The sequence below is a fragment of the Sphaerodactylus townsendi genome, linkage group LG01, assembly GCF_021028975.2.
Source record: "Sphaerodactylus townsendi isolate TG3544 linkage group LG01, MPM_Stown_v2.3, whole genome shotgun sequence".
NCBI classification, from domain to species: domain Eukaryota; kingdom Metazoa; phylum Chordata; class Lepidosauria; order Squamata; family Sphaerodactylidae; genus Sphaerodactylus; species Sphaerodactylus townsendi.
In genome coordinates, this window is record NC_059425.1 from 13,034,717 (window position 1) to 13,051,788 (window position 17,072).

At 50.2% G+C, this 17,072-nt stretch overlaps 1 protein-coding gene across 3 annotated transcripts in view; it reads left to right on the forward strand.

Annotated features, from left to right (window-relative positions):
- Positions 1-3,664: 3,664 nt before the first annotated feature.
- LOC125441251 (hepatocyte nuclear factor 6-like) overlaps positions 3,665-17,072 on the forward strand; it is a 47,663-nt gene continuing 34,255 nt past the window's right edge. For 2 of the 3 annotated variants that reach the window (XR_007245806.1, XM_048511718.1), the window contains exons 1-3: positions 3,665-3,752; positions 4,157-4,203; positions 4,664-5,764. Coding sequence is in view for 2 of the 3 variants with exons in the window: in XM_048511718.1 (XP_048367675.1) it covers positions 4,807-5,764 (958 nt within the window). In the remaining variant the exon portion in view is untranslated. Of the gene's footprint in view, positions 3,753-4,156; positions 4,204-4,422; positions 5,765-17,072 lie in introns of those variants that run through there. The other variant, XM_048511729.1, reaches the window with a different exon arrangement.

Genomic DNA, 17,072 nt, shown 5'->3' on the forward strand with positions numbered 1-17,072 from the left:
GAAAGGAGTTTGTAAGCCCCTTTGAGTCTCCTTACAGGGGAGAAAAGGGGGATATAAATCCAACTCTTCTTCTTCTCCTTAAATAACACCACCATTCTCTTGTATTCCCCAAGAGTTTAAGTAACACCACGCTCCATCCGGCCCTGGGGTAGATGAAAACACTCTTGATACAAAGAAAGCTTGGGGAGGAAGGAATGGGGTTGGCTTCCTTATTGAGGAAGGCTCCAAAATCTGAAACAGACTTTCTCAGACCTGCCTAGAGTTGCCAACCTCCTGGAATTCTCTTGGAATTACAAGTGATCCCCAGACTCCAGAGAATGACTCCCCTGGAGAAAAGTGGCAGGTTTGGATGGCTTACGGCATCACATATCTCTCCAGAATCTCCCCTCTCCAGACTCTGCTACCGAATATCCAGGAATTTTCCAACCTGGAGGTGGCAACCGAGCTGAGGCACAGCCTCTGAGCCAGAGGGAGCTAACAGAGCCACACGGCCAGGTCTTCCTTCATGCTCACGTGGCCTGACAAGTGGATCTTGGCTGATGAATCAGGAACTTGGCTGCTCTTTTTGGGGTGGAGGGCTGGCAGTTGCCCTGTGAAGAGGACTGAGGATGTCTGCCCCAGGTTTCAACTTAGGCCCAAACCTGACCATTGTGGCCAGAATCACACTGAGACAGAATCCTCATTCAACCCAGCTGAACAACTAAGAGCAGGTCTAGCTTAGGGGCTATATATTCTAGAGTTGTCTCTCTTTCCCTCTTTTTTTTAAAAAAGTTATTTTTGACAATATTGTGGGGAGAGGACAATGTTGAAATAACAATCCTGAGTTACAGATATCGCCAACAGAAATTGTCGCAGAATGTGCAAAATGAAATAATCCACAAGGATAGTCTTAAGAAAGGGATCAGAGCTATAGCTGGAATGACTGTGGAAAAAATTTTTTTGCCAGTCTTCTTTGGGGGTTTATTTGTATGCACCCTATTATTTATTTATTATAGTCTGATTCCTCCTCAGATCACATGTAAATCATATTTATTCATTTAAAACACCGATTAGCCGCCTTTCGTCCTTACGGCACGGAATGCGGCTTGCAACAAAGACAAAAACAACGCAAAATAGATTACACAAACATACGGAAGCAGAAAATTCAAAATCCCAACGAAGGACTGCTTTAGTGTTTTATTTAATATTTTACTGTACCATTTGATGGCCTGACATTACAGCGTTCTTGGAGCCTTTTTAACATTGCAAGATCCAACTTGGGTCTTAGCGGTAAAGATGGACGGCGGATGAAGTAAATAGACATGTTTCTATCCAGGGACACAGTCATAGAATCATAGGATATAAAGGGCAGATCTGGGCATGGTATGAAAATTCATCTTGTAATTCTTGTCTGGGTAATTCAGACACAGGCTGGCCTGGGGAGTCCACTTGATTGGAAAAATGCATCTCTATCTCCTTGCAGAAAACGATTGACTCAGTTTCTTTGTCTTTTAGGATCATGGGTTAAAAGCCACCTCTGTTGCCCTGACAAAGGCAGAAAGGTGGGGTATACATTTTGTAAATGAATCTAAACCCCAAAGAGATATTCTGTCCTAGAAGAGGGAATGCATTTTGCTTCTTGAGCTCAGAAGCCAGAAGATTAGAGAACTCTTACGACCGACGTCGCAGCCTCCAGTCTTCTGTAGACACTTTGGAAAGATGAATTTCTTCAGAATATCAAGCCGTAAATTCCGTAGCTGTTGTGGGTTTTCTGGGCTGTGGTGGCTGTGTGGGAAACCCCTCGCCGGTTGATCCTGGCCGCGAAACCCTTCAACAACATAGTGAAATCCTTATTTGTCATTAAAAAAACCCCTCTTGTTTATTCTTAATTTGACTCGCCAGTTTTTCCCAGGATGCCACAAACTTCACAGTGAAGTCAGGTGACTAAAAAGAATCATTCTGCCTCCTCTGACAGTTTTCAAAGTCAGTTCTTCAGATTTAGGTTTCGGATTGAGATTGAGGGTGGACTCTCCATAGTCAGAGGCAAAGCATCTTGGGAGAACTAGGAAACTCTGGAGGCAAATAGCAGCGAATGGCTCCTGCCTTCAAGTCCGGTTTGTGAGTTTTCCCAAAACCATCAGGTTGTCCACTGTCGGAAAGAGGCAACCAGGTACTCTAGAACAGGGGTCTGCAAACTTGGCTCTCCAGATGTTCATGGACTACAATTCCCATCAGCCCCTGCCAACATGGCCAATGCGCAGCGCTGATGGGACTTGTAGTCCATGAACATCTGGGGAGTTTGCAGACCCCTGCTCTACAAGAAGAAGAAGAGTTTGGATTTATACCCCACCTTTTCTCCTGTGAAAAGACTCAAGGTGGCTGACAAGCTTCTTTCCCTTCCTCTCTCCACAACAGACACCTTGTGAGGCAGGTGGGGTTGAGAGAGTTCTGAGAGGACTGTGACTAGCCCGAGGTCACCCAGCAGGAATGTAGGAGTGCGGAAACACATCTGGCTCACCAAATAAGCCTCTGCCACTCAGGTGGAGGAGTGGGGAATCAAGCCCGGTGCTCCAGATTAGAATCTACCTGCTCTTAACCACGTCACCACGCTGCTCTAGGTAGGGTTCCCAACATCCAGGCGGCACCTGGAGATCTGCTATTACAATCGATCTCCAGGTGACCAAGATCAGTTCTCTTGGAGAAAATGGCTACTTTGGAAGGGGGACACTGGGGCGATAGACATCCCCGAGGCCTTTCTTCTCCCCAAATTCTTCCCTCCCAGGGTTCCATCCTCAAAATCTCCAGCAATTCCCCAACCTGGAGCTGGCAACCTGTTATGTAGCACAGGTGTCAAACTCGTGGCCCTCCAGATGTTATGGACTACAGTTCATAAAAAACTAAAAACTGTAGTCCATAACATCTGGAGGGCTGCGAGTTTGACCCCTATGTGTGGATTTTGGATGCCACAGAGAGATGGACAATCAGAAGACCAAATCCAAGAGAGGAGAAACTTCCAGGCAAGTTATTTCCTCTCTGCAATGAGCCACGGCTGAAAAGAAAAAAAAAGACAGAGAAATCACAAGCAAAACTCTCTCCCCTGCATCTAAATACAAACAGGGATCTTGGTTAGATCCACAAATAAAACCAAACAGCCTACAAAATCATGCAGAATTGCGAGACAAAGTATGTTACTAATGCCTTTGCTACTGTTTATCCTGGCAAACCTCTTTCTTTCTTTCTTTCTTTCTTTCTTTCTTTCTTTCTTTCTTTCTTTCTTTCTTTCTTTCTTTCTTTCTTTCTTTCTTTCTTTCTTTCTTTCTTTCTTTCTTTCTTTCTTTCTTTCCTTTTTTCCTTCCTTCCTTCCTTCCTTCCTTCCTTCCTTCCTTCCTTCCTTCCTTCCTTCCTTCCTTCCTTCCTTCCTTCCTTCCTTCCTTCCTTCCTTCCTTCCTTCCTTTTTTCTTTCTTTCTTTCTTTCTTTCTTTCTTTCTTTCTTTCTTTCTTTCTTTCTTTCTTTCTTTCTTTCTTTCTTTCTTTCTTTCCTTCCCTCTTCACCGAATCCAGGCCTGACTGGGTTAAATCAGGTTGGCCTCTGATTGCAATCTGTCAGATTTTTTAGGCTGGTGACGTGGGGAAGCAGGAAAGCGCAGGGTTTGGGCTGTGGAATCAATAAGAGTGGCTTTGGGCTGGAAAAGCAGCAAGCTCGGTAGTGCTCTCTGGAGAGAGGCAGAGGAATCAAAACGCAAGAGGGGAAAAGCGAGAGAGACAAAGAGGAGGTTAGTAGAAGCTGGACCCGTTTAAGACTAGCTGGGATTAAACGGGCAGGAGCCGTGCAAACAGCCAGCAAACGTATCCCACTGATGCATTTCTCTGGGCAGATGCTCCTTCCAGCAGCCGGCTGGACCGCCAGTTGGGCGAGAGAATCTTCCGGCTCCAAAAGAGTGGGACTTTTGCTCTGAGCCGTAAATGTACTGGGGCTAATTTCTTACCCAGGGAAGGAGTTTGCATTACTGTGTTTAGGGAGTGCCTCTCTCTTCCCCCCACTCCTTTTAAAGAACCCCCGGGGTGGGAGTGGGGGGGGGGACGAAATTTAGCCAGCTGTATTGATGTGGTTTTGTACACAGGTTAAAAGAAATTGCTTTCCCAATCCCTCTCTCTCTCATTCTTTTCCCTCCTGCAGCCCTCTATGCCTTCCTCATGCTCAGCAAATACAGCCCTTGACACTAGGTAAGCCACGTTAATTTGGGCCCGGGCTGGGGGGGTGGTGGTGGTGCAGGGGGTGTGCTTTGACTTGTGCATGTGGCCAGATTAATTCCTCGTCCCCTTCCTCTCCATCCCCGTGGCTCCTCTCGTGAGTCAAATCCACCTTGCGCCGCTGAAAGAGGCATGGAAATCTCTCTCACTTTGCATGCGGTAGGGGAGGGCAGATCTCACCGCTTCCTTGTGGGGGGGGGAAACGCTTCTGGGGTCCTCTGTCTGGCTACGGTTTGGAAGCTGGAGGCATCTTCGGGGGGGGTGTCTCCCCCTCTGGTACACATCTGTTCACCTCCAGAGCGGGAAGACGAAAAGGAGCGTTGAAGTTTGGCGCAGGCATGCTTCATTTGGCCTGCCGGAGGATAGCCATCTTTCCTAAACCCCACCGGCGTCCTTCTCTGTCTCCCTGCCTCTCTGTTTCCTCCTCTTTAAGGAGCTCCACAAAGGTCAGAGGGCAGCCCGGTCCTTTCCCTCCCGTGGGGCGGCGATTAATTGGCTCGAGGGATTAAGCGCCGGGGATTCAGAGTACGTTTGCGAGGCGTCGGCCCGAGGGAGGATGTCCTAGTGGTCGGAAGGATGAACGTCCAGTTGAGCTTGGAGAATGGCGGGGACATGTCCATCCAAGAGCAGGACCTGATGCACAGCGACAGCCGGGCCTTGCACTCGGCCCTGCAGAGGCCCTCCTTAATGGCCTCCGTCCTGGAGGGGAGCGAATACCACCGGGCCGAGCATGCCCTGGCCACCTCGCTGCACCCCGGACTCGGCTTCGGCGGGGACTCCCCCACCGCCAGCACGGGCAACAGCTACACCACCTTGACCACCTTGCAGCCCCTCCACGAGAAGTTCCACCACCAACACCACCACCACCACCATCACCACCACCAGTGTCTGCCGATGGGCAACGTCATCGGGAGCTTCACCCTCATGCGGGAGGAGAGGGGTCTGGGGTCCGGGGGGAACTTTTACAGCCCGTACCACAAGGAGATCGGGATGGGGCAGAGCTTGTCCTCCTTGCCCAGCCCCCAGCTGGCCCCCATGCACAACTACACGGGACACTCCGCCGGCCACTTGGGCAACGAGAAGATGGTCCTCGGCAACAGCTTCGAGACCCATTCGGCCGGCATGTTTGGCAGGATGGACCAGCACTTTCCCCGGGAGATGTCTCCCTCGCAGAACTCCACCATGGGCTCCCCGAACACTATGGGCCAACCGGCCTACGGCCACCCCAGGTCGGACATGAACGCCCGGCCTAACCCCCCCATCGCCACCCAGACCACCGTCCTCTCCAGCCAGCTGGAGGAGATCAATACCAAAGAGGTAGCCCAGCGGATCATCGCGGAGCTCAAGAGATACAGCATCCCCCAGGCCATTTTCGCCGAGAGGGTGCTCTGTCGGTCTCAGGGCACCCTGTCGGACCTGCTGAGGAACCCCAAGCCCTGGAGCAAGCTGAAGTCCGGGAGGGAGACCTTCAAGCGGATGTGGCGATGGCTCCAGGAACCCGAATTTCAGAGAATGGCAGCTCTAAGGTTAGAAGGTAAGATAATTTCTTTGACAGCCGCAGTCGGGGTGGGGGTGCGGGGCTGCGGGGCTGCGACAATACAAGGAATCTGGACGCTGGGTCTGGAGGACCAAGATGGAGGCTGCTGTGTAGTTGTGAACCTGCAGGTGGGAACCAGAGATCCCCTGGAATTCACACTGATCTCCAAACAACAGAGATTCCGGAGAAAATGGCTGCTTTGGAGGAGAGCATCGGTGATCTTGCCGAACTCCCTCCCCTCCCCTCCCTGGCCCCCAACCTCCCCAGGCTCCGCCCCCAAATCTCCAGGTGTTTCCCAACCTGGTATTGTCAACTCTTATGCACGCTTCCTTGGGAGTCCGTCCCCTTTCCACAGAGCGGGGCATTAGGCAGGGGCGGCTGGGCCCCACCGAAATTTCTGCCTCAAAATGTGCAGCGTTCGGGGCCCTGAAAAATTTAGCAAACGAAACATTTCGACCTGTCACGGCAACGAGATCTATAAAAAGATCAAGGTGAAATTTGAGCATTTGACAGTTAGGGGGTTAATTTACCTCCCAACCTTTCCAGCCCGGGACAGATACTGGCTTAACTAAAATTTTTAATTGCTTTAATTACATTTCAAACATACTTTCCTCCCCCCACAAGCTGGGCGGTTTAGTACATGACATCGTCCCTGTTTTATCCACACAACTTTGTGGGTCAGGCTTGAGAGATAGCGGCGAGTTTTCCCTTGTGAATTTTGAGTCTGAACAGGGATTCAAATCAGGGTCTTCACAACTGCGTTCACTATCTCATCTTGGGTCTTTAAACCACCCCTCTCAAAAGCTTTGAAAAGCTTAATCTATACCCCTCACAAAAATTATCCAAAGAAGAAAGGCGCACACACTGACCCCTATGTAGTTTCCTTCCCGTAAAGAGTTGTTTTCACTTGTACCCCCATATGAGCAAGCCCATTACATAATTTTTTTTCATGTACCCCCCAAACTCTCTGATGCGTACCCCTTGGGTTACATGTACCCCAGGTTGGGAACAATGACCCTAAAGTATCATGAGAACACAAAGAAGTTGGTCGTTTTTTTAAAAAAAAGATGATCACAAATGTTGTTTGAGAATCCCAACCTTTCTCCGATAATTAGAATTTCCTGTGTTCCTTCCAGGGACACTATGACAGATTTCATTTCATCATGTCGACATTCCCTTTACATCTGGATGTGTCTCCAGTTGGAGGGAGTTCCGCGGTTTTGGGGATAAAAAAATGTCAAAAATCGAAGAACTGGAAGGCACTAGTAGTGAACCTGGAAATTTCATATGTCCACCTCAAGCAACACCCAGAGGTGTATGTAGGAAAGATGCAGCCCGGTCCAAAATCTGAGTCCCCCCCCACCCCTGTATGGGTGGCCATCAAGTTCCATCAAGGTTCATAATAACTGTTCTGCAGTGTCCAGCGGTTCATCAAGTTTGGTCCATGACCAAACAACGGTTTTTTGCACCAGGTCTTAAAGTCAGTGTATGGACCTGGGGGGGAGGAGGAGGGATGTGGGGGGGTGATTTTCTGCCCCCCATGTGACTAAATGGCCACAGCCCGGGGACATTTGACCTCATATGCCCCCCTGGGTAGTACGCCCCTGGTAACACCTGACTCTCCTCTCTAGAGTAACTCAGTGCACGAGCTGCGTTGAGATCCCTAAAACGTGACTTCCCTCCACGCCGAACTGTTTCTCAGTTTGCCACCACGACCTGCAAAACAGTCGAACGCCAAGGAGGCGAGATCCCAGGGTCATCTCCTTGGGCAAACGTCCCACTGGTGCTTTTTCAGTGGGTTGTGACTTCCATGACTTCCTCCCCTCCCACCCCCACCTGCAAATGTGCTTGCTCAAGCCGTGGAGGGAGATGGATGGGGAAAAGTCATGCTTGAACAAAAAATGGGAGGGGGCAGCAGGGGAGGGGGAGGGAAGGGGCAAAAAGACACCTTTACGGTGACTTCCTGAAAACCATTATTAGAAACACCAAATGAATAATCACCTCCCGGGGTCTATTATTCTGGGCCAATATGAATCTCCAAGATTGATGAAGCTCTTGCAATACTGGACGATCCAACATCTATTAGCGGGGGGTGGGGTGGGGAGGTTTGCAAAGAATTGTTTGTAGATTCTTTATTTCTGTACCTCGGCTCCATTGTTCCTTGTATGGTTCCAGTCCGCCGGGACGTCTTTGCTCGGTCCGAATGCTGCCGGTTTTCGGCCCCTCCGAAAGGTTCTCCCCCGGCTCTCCTGTAAACACAGAAGTGCTTTGAAACTTCCAGATTCCTTTTGTCGTTTGCTTAAAAATGGAATTGTTATTGTCTGGATTTGAAGGACTTTTCCCAGCATTCCCTGGCGATGGCTGTTGTTGGATTTAGCAGGAACAGTGTGTAAGGGGGCAGGAAAGGAAGAGGAAGGAACCCTTCGGGGAAACATTGGGAGGAGAGAGGTGTGTGTTCATCAGCAGCCGGTCAGGTCTGGCATCCCCCTCTTGGTCGGACTGGCTCAAGCATGAGGATAACCTAGGAAACCACCGAGGGTGCCAGATTTTGAGGGGTGCCAGAAAGGCAAGAAGACATTCCTCTATTGGCTTGAAGAGCAGCTTGTCTTTTACTGCTCTCCAGTATCTTCACATCTTTTGACTTGATAGTTGCCATGATGAAAAATGGGAGATTTCTTTAAGGGCCCATTGATGGGAGGTGCCATCAAGTTGCAGCTGTAGGGTGGTCTCCCCTCCAAACACTAACCAGGACCAATACAACTTCGCTTCCTGGATCTGATGAGATCCACATCAAGAGATGGTTTGCCAGGCCTGCCTCTCTGTAGCAACCTCGAACTTCCTTGGAGGTCTCCCGTCCAAACCTTGGCCAAAGCCGACCCTGATGAGATCAGGCTAGCTTGGGCCATCCACATCAAGGCAAGAGGGGGTTTGCCATTGCCTGCCTCAGCATAGCAACCCTGGACTTGCTGGGTGGTTTTCCATCCAAGAACTAACCAGGGCTGACCTCACTTAACTCCCATGGTCTGATGAGATCAGGCTAGCCTGGGCCATCTACATCAGTGTAAATGAACGGAGGTGGTTTGCCATTGTCTGCCTCTACCTAGCAGCCCAAATGTTCCTTGGTGGTCTCCCATCCAATCCAAGAACTAACCTGGGCTGACCTTGCTTAGCTTCCAAGGTCTGATGAGATCAGGCTAGCCTGGGCCATCCACATCAGCGCAAATGAACAGAGGTGGTTTGCCATTGTCTGCTTCTGCATAGCAGCCCAAATGTTCCTTGGTGGACTCCCATCCAATCCAAGAACTAACCAGGGCTGACCTCGCTTAACTCCCATGGTCTGATGAGATCAGGCTAGCCTGGGCCATCTACATCAGTGTAAATGAACGGAGGTGGTTTGTCATTGTCTGCCTCTACCTAGCAGCCCAAATGTTCCTTGGTGGTCTCCCATCCAATCCAAGAACTAACCTGGGCTGACCTTGCTTAGCTTCCAAGGTCTGATGAGATCAGGCTAGCCTGGGCCATCCACATCAGCGCAAATGAACAGAGGTGGTTTGCCATTGTCTGCTTCTGCATAGCAGCCCAAATGTTCCTTGGTGGACTCCCATGCAATCCAAGAACTAACTAGGGCTGACCTTGCTTAACTCCCAAGGTCTGATCAGATCAGGCTAGCCTGAGACATCTACATCAGTGTAAATGAACGGAGGTGGTTTGCCATTGTCTGCCTCTGCATAGCAGCCCAAATATTCCTTAGTGGACTCCCATCCAATCCAAGAACTAACCAGGGCTGACCTCGCTTAGCTTCCAAGGTCTGATCAGATCAGGCTAGCCTGGGCCATCTACATCAGTGCAAATGAACGGAGGTGGTTTGCCATAGTCTGCCTCTGCATAGCAGCCCAAATGTTCCTTAGTGGACTCCCATCCAATCCAAGAACTAACCAGGGCTGACCTTGCTTAGCTTCCAAGGTCTGATGAGATCAGGCTAGCCTGGGTCGTCCAGGTCAGGGCAGGTGAGCAGAGGTGGTTTGCCATTGCCTGCCTCTGCGCAGCAACCTGGACTCCCTTGGAGGTCTCCCAACCGAGTCCTAACCAAAGCCAACCCTGACGAGATGGTGCTCACCTGGGCCATCTGGGCCAGGACTCAAAGAGCACACCTGTGTTTATTTTTTGCGCCGTTTGTCTCGAATGCAAAACGTTCACTTCAGCCATCTCGCTTTTCGTCACTACTGAACAGGCGGCAGCAGAGTCATAGCTCAACCAGGGGGCCGAGATTCGGTGGTCCGAGCCTGCTTCCTGGATTTGAGCCGTCACCGGCCCCGTCCAAGCAAAGTCCCTCTCTGGCCACACTGCAGGAGCTTTGTCTGGACCTGACCGGTGGCAGCGTCAACCAGAGAGGTAAGGGGGGGGGTCTCCCTTGTGTGGGGGGACAGCAGCCCTGCCTGTATCCCTCGCTGAAACGTTTCTTGGCACTACCCTCCACAGTCCCTTCTCCTGCCCAGGCCTCCATTCATTTTCACCATCAATCTGAAGCGAGTCCCCCTTTCATTCCATCCCTCCAGTGCCCCAGATGTGTCTTTGCTGAAGAGAAGAGGTGGGGGGAGAAGAGAGAGTGAGGGAGGGGGAGAGAGAGAGAGAGAGGGAGGACACAGAGGAAATCGGCAGGTCTGCTATACTTAGATATGCTGAGATGCCGTTCTTCTAATAATATTTCCAGCCCTGTCAGAAGATGTCCATAAACCAAGTTTTCCACTGTGCTGACCACTGCAAATGATACATAATGGGGAGCTCGTCTTGATGGGAAATTAAAAGATTTTCTTTTTTTCCCTCAAGTCACTTGAGCATTCCTGCTTGTAACGGATTCACGTCAGTCCTGGAGTTGGGCTCTGGTCGTCTTTGAAGAATAGGTCACCTGCGGGCCCACGTTGGGGTGGGCAGAGAAGGGCTGGAGGGGGCTGCTTCGCCTTCCGGGAGTCTCTCGCCATTGAGACCCTCCAAAGTGTGAATCCGGGCATCTTCCAGAAGCCACAGGAGACCTTTGATGCTTTTGACAGCCAGAGATTAGGGAGGGCAAAACAGCAGTGTGGTGTAGTGGTTAAGAGCAGGTGGATTCTGATCTGGAGAACCGGGTTTGATTCCCCACCCCTCCACCTGAGTGGCAGAGGCTTATCAGGTGAACCAGGTGTGTTTCCGCACTCCTGCATTCCTACTGGATGACCTTGGGCTAGTCACAGTTCTCTCAGGACTCGCTCAGCCCCACCTACCTCATAAGGGGTCTGTTGTGGGGAAAGGAAGGGAAGGAGCTTGTAAGCCACTTTGAGACTCCTTAGAGGAGAGAAAGGTGGGATATAAATTCAAACTCCTCCTCCTCCTTCTCCACCACCACCACCACCACCATCAATCAATCAATCAGTCAGTCAATCAGTCGATCGATCGATTGATAGTACTACTACTACTATTACTAGCACTACTACTAAATGGGAGAAAATTGCTTGGGCCCCAGGTATCTAAAGGAACGTCTCCTCCCATATCAACCTGCCTGTATCCTGAGATCAGCAGATGAAGCTCTTCTGGTGGTGCCACCACCTTCAGTGGTAAAAAAAAGGTAGAGACCAGAGATAGGACCTTTTCAGTGGTGGCCCCGAGACTGCGGAACCATCTCCCCCATGAGGTGCGCCAAGCATCTTCTTTATATGTGTTCGGAAAACCAGTGAAGACGCACCTATTTTCCTTGGCCTTTGACTGAAGGGATGGTTTCCCTTTCCTGGTAATAGGAATTTTTCAACAGGTTTTATGAATTTCTAAATGGGTTTTTATGAATTTTAATGCGTTTTATGAATGTTGATAGGTTTCAATAGGTTTTATGGATTTTACATAGGTTATATTGTTATATATCGTCATGGTTTTTTTAGGCTGATCGATATTTTATGACTTTTATTTTATGACGCCACCCGTCCTGAGACTTTCGGTTACAGGGCGGGCTAAAAGTAAACAAACAAACAAACAAGATTGGGCCCAAGCAAGCATCACAGTTTCGGCCACAGGTGTCAAACTCGCAGCCCTCCAGATGTTATAGACTACAGCTCCCATCATCCCCTGCCAGCATGATGCTGGCAGGGGATGATGGGAACTGTAGTCCATAACATCTGGAGGGCCGCGAGTTTGACACCTATGGTTTAGGCAGTGTGTGCACAGCCACGGGGACGCACTGCCACATAAGGCTGGCCTGGCCACTGGAGTTGCTGGCTTTTCAGAAATGGTTGATGGATTGGACATGCCTGTCAGTGGCCAGTTGCCACAGGAGCAGGGAGCCTGAAGGGGCTACTAAGAAGTTGGGTGGGTAAACAATGGTTCCAATGCTGCCACAGGAGGTGGTGATGGCCACTAACCTGGATAGCTTTAAAAGGGGCTTGGACAGATTGATGGAGGAGAAGTCAATTTATGGCTACCAATCTTGATCCCCCTTGATCTGAGGTTGCAAATGCCTTAGCAGACCAGGTGCTCGGGAGCAGCAGCAGCAGCAGGCCAATGCTTTCACATCCTGCACGTGAGCTCCCAAAGGCACCTGGTGGGCCACTGCGAGTAGCCGAGAGCTGGACTAGATGGACTCTGGTCTGATCCAGCTGGCTTGTTCTTATGTTCTTATGTTCTTAAGACCTTCCTCTCTGGCTCCTACAAGGCGTCTAGCTGGTTGACGTCAGTGGAAAGAATGCTAGGCTACTACCAGACCCTTCTGTTTGACTCGTTTGCCCTCAGACTTCTCGGTACAGGAGGTATACAAGACATACAACCACCGGTTTGCATCACTTTTGCCCCACTGCAGAGTGACCACGAGGATAGGATCGGTTCTCAGTGCTGGGGCAAGAGAAACGCCTGCCCCGATCTGATCGGGTTGCCAGTTTTCAGTGGGGCCTAGAGCCCTCCCAGAATTACAACCGGCCTTCAGATTACAGAGAGCAGCTGCTTTCCACAAAATGGCTGCTTTGGAGGGGCGGCTCTATCCTGTTCTATCCCGCAGAAGTTCCTTCCTTTCCCAAAGTCTGCCCCTCCCAGGCTCCGCCCCCAAATCCCCATGAATTTCCCAAATCCAGAATTGACCACCTTACCTGAGTGTACAGGAATGGCCTAGGAGGAGAGGCTGCTCTCCCGCCCTCCTGTGTGGGGGTGGAGCAGAAGATGGTGGGCGGGGTGAGTTGGCCCTAGCAACTAGCACCACCCCTCGGGGTCTGCAACCTGCGGCTCTCCAGATGTTCATGAACTACTATTCCCATCAGCCCCTGCCAGCATGGCCAATTGGGCCCAAGCAAACATCACAGTTTAGGCCACAGGTGTCAAACTCGCAGTTGTTATAGACTACAGTTCCCATCATCCCCTGCCAGCATCATGCCTTAACAGACCAGGTGCTCAAGAGCAGCAGCAGCAGCAGGCCATTGCTTTCACCTCCTGCATGTGAGCTCCCAAAGGCACCTGGTGGGCCACTGCGAGTAGCAGAGTGCTGGACTAGATGGACTCTGGTCTGATCCAGCAGGCCAGTTCTTATGTTCTATAACATTTGGCCATGCTGACAGGGGCTGATGGGAATTGTAGTTTGGCCATGCTGACAGGGGCTGATGGGAATTGTAGTAATGTTTGGCCATGCTGACAGGGCCTGATGGGAATTGTAGTAATGTTTGGCCATGCTGACAGGGCCTGATGGGAATTGTAGTTTGGCCATGCTGACAGGGGCTGATGGGAATTGTAGTAATGTTTGGATATGCTGACAGGGGCTGATGGGAATTGTAGTAATGTTTGGCCATGCTGATAGGGGCTGATGGGAATTGTAGTTTGGCCATGCTGACAGGGGCTGATGGGAATTGTAGTAATGTTTGGCCATGCTGACAGGGGCTGATGCGAATTGTAGTTTGGCCATGCTGACAGGGGCTGATGGGAATTGTAGTAATGTTTGGCTATGCTGACAGGGGCTGATGGGAATTGTAGTAATGTTTGGCCATGCTGACAGGGCCTGATGGGAATTGTAGTTTGGCCATGCTGACAGGGGCTGATGGGAATTGTAGTAATGTTTGGCCATGCTGACAGGGGCTGATGGGAATTGTAGTAATGTTTGGCCATGCTGGCAGGGGCTGATGGGAATGGTAGTTCATGAACATCTGGAGAGCTACAGGTTGCAGACCCCTGATGGTGGAGCTGAGGATGCTGCTCTGGGTGGCCCCTTCTCTGCTGGCAAGTGGCGCTTGGTGCTCCTGGCTTCCTGGCACCCTAGGCAGTTGCCTGGACCAGCCAAGTGGTTGGGCTGGCCCCAAATGCATGCTTTACCAGCCCTGCCTCCACCTCCTTCCCCTCTCTCCATTTTCTCCCTCACCTCTATTTTTCAACTGTAGGTTCTTTGTAAAGGGTATGGGAACAAGAGAAACACTGTAGGAATGATGACGTTGGTGGTGACAACATTTTCCCCAAGAGAGCACTTTGCTCTATGGACGCCAGTTGGTTGGTGGTCCCTAGCCTGAACAAAAAAAATATCCAGCTGTCCTCAGACAGGTTCAGGGCCTTTTCAGTTCTGGCCCCAGACTGGTGGAGGGCTTTCTCCAATGAGACCCATGCCCTGTGGGACCTGTGACAGTTCCACAGGGCCTGTAAGGCGGATCTGCCAGGCCTACGGTTGAGGGCAGTAATGGATCTGCCAGTGACCAGGCCTACAGTTCTGCCAGGCCTACGGTTGAGGGCAGTAATGGCATCCAATCATAGCTGGCCTCCCTTCCCTTTCCCCCTTCCCTTCCTCTTTCCCCCCTTTCCATCCCTTTTAATTCATTCCCCTTAGAGACTGAATATTGAGGCGTTGAAGTGTGGCATATGGTGGTTTTGATTCTTTCGAATTGCAGATTTGTCATTGTAAGCCAGCTTGAACTCATTTATGGGGAAGGATGGCCCATAAATCGGACTATGGGCCTTACCTGAGTGTATAGGCATGGTCTAGGCTAGGAAAAGTGGCAAATTTTCCACTGTCCTTTGTGGGGGCGAAGCAGATGATGGTGGGGCGTGGGGTGAGCCAGCGAGGCGTAGTGGTTAAGAGCAGGTGGATTCTAATCTGGAAGAACTGGGTTTGATTCCCCACTCCTCCACCTGAGTGGCAGAGGCTTATCTGGTCAACTAGATGTGTTTCCACACTCCTACATTCCTGCTGAGTGACCTTGGGATAGTCACAGTTCTCTCAGAACTCTTTCTTCGTTCCCACCTACCTCATAATAAGGTGTCTGTTGCGGGCAGAGGAAGGGAAGGAGTTTGTAAGCCACCTTGAGCCTCCTGACAGGAGAGAAAGGTGGGGTATAAATCCAAACTCTTCTTCTCTTCTATAAACAAACAAACTTAAAATTTAGTAGCCGTGCCAGTGTGGGACCCCTGAGGACTCAGAAGGGAGGGAAATTTCTGTTTCTCTGCTTCTCCTTTGACTACCAATCCTTCCCCCGGCACACACATACACACACACCCCACTGACTTGGGCTAGCCTTGTCAGTTCTAGACTGTGTTGGGAAATTCCTGGAGAATTTAGGGTTTAGCCAGATGGCGGTGGAGTTTGGGGAAGGGAGGGAACTTCTGTACAATATGATGGCAGATAGTCCACCTTCTGGAGATGCCATTTTATTCCGAGGAACTGATCTCAGTCATCAAGAGATCAGCTGTAATTCTGGGAGATCTTCACATCTCACCTGGAATTTGGCAACATGGCTTCTGTCCTCTCAGCCACCCCTAGTTTTCGCACAACAATGCGACATGAACTCCAGCGGGCTGTTTATTTTTTTTAAACTATGTTTTTGCACGTACAGACATCGATGTTAACTTTTGAGGGAAGGGAATTTCCCCCTGCATCTGCCACATTTCTTCTGCAAGCAGGGATTCCCCCAAGGGATGCCGAACCCTAAACAGTAACCGTGACTGGCCCCATTGCGTGGATTTAGCGATCCGCAAATGTCTTCTTCCTTTGCTGTTAACTTTGGGGGGAAGAGACTTCCTCCTGCATCAGTAAGACTTCTCCAGCAAAGCAGGGGTTTCCCTGAGGGACGCTGAACCTTGAATAGCAACCGCAACTGGCCCCTTTGCGTGGATTTGGCGATCCGCATTTGGGCTGCTCCTTTGCTATTAGAGACAGTGATTATATTTATTATGAATAATAATGTAAGTAATGAGGATGATTTCCCTCCATTGCTAGGCAGGAGATCTCAGAAGAAAGGAGAGCTTGAGAATTTTGAACAATGATCTTCAGTGTGTGCGGGGGCGAGGGGGTGTGTGTGCCGACAAGTCGCTTTTGACTTACAGCAACCCTACGATCTTTAGTACAGACCTCCAAATTCCCTTGCAGAAAGATTCAGAGAAAGAAATCCGTTCATTTGGCTGGATTCCATGGATCGATTCCAGTAAGAGAGAATCCCTTCACTGGAGGAGGATGTTGCTGTAAACAAAATGGAACTGTGGGATCAAATGTCCAGCTTCAAGCTGCCCCTACCAGGTCCCAGCGGTTAAGAGCAGGTGCACTCTAATCTGGAGAACCGGGTTTGATTCCCTGCTCTGCCACTTGAGCTGCGGAGGCTTATCTGGGGAACCAGATTTGCTTGTGCACTCCAACACGTGCCAGCTGGGTGACCTTGGGCTAGTCACAGTTCTTTGGCGCACTCTCAGCCCCACCCACCTCACAAGGTGTTTGTTGTGGGGTAAGGGAAAGGAGATTGTAGATCCCTTTGAGTCTCCTTACAGGAGAGAAAGGGGGGATATAAATCCAAACTCCTCCTCCTCCTCCTCCTCCTTCTTCTCTTCCTCCCACAATATTTTCCCCTTTCCTGTCCCCTCACTGACATTTTAAAATGTTATGCAGATATATTTAAGAGAAATGGCATCAGGCAGGGGTTTGGGTAGAGGAACTGGGCAGCGTCAAAGTGTCCCCACTGTCCAAATTCAAACAGCTCCCAGACAGAATCTTCGCTCCCTAGAGATAAGATTGAGAGCCAGCGGGACACGGAGGCAAACCACCTTTCAACATCCCTTCCCTCGAAACCCTTCTGCAGGTCATCATAGGACAGCTGTGACTTGGCAGCAAAAAAAGGAGAAAGAAAAAGAAAGAATTAAGATTTTGTACCCAAACCTCAACTTGTCTGCAACCTCAGATCCACTTTGGAATCATTCCTATCCAAATAGGATTGAAAGTCAGCGTGGTGTAGTGGTTAAGAGCAGGTGGATTCTAATCTGGAGAACCGGGTTTGATTCCCCACTCCTCCACCTGAGTGGCAGAGGCTTTTCTGGTGAACCAGATGTGTTTCCGCACTCC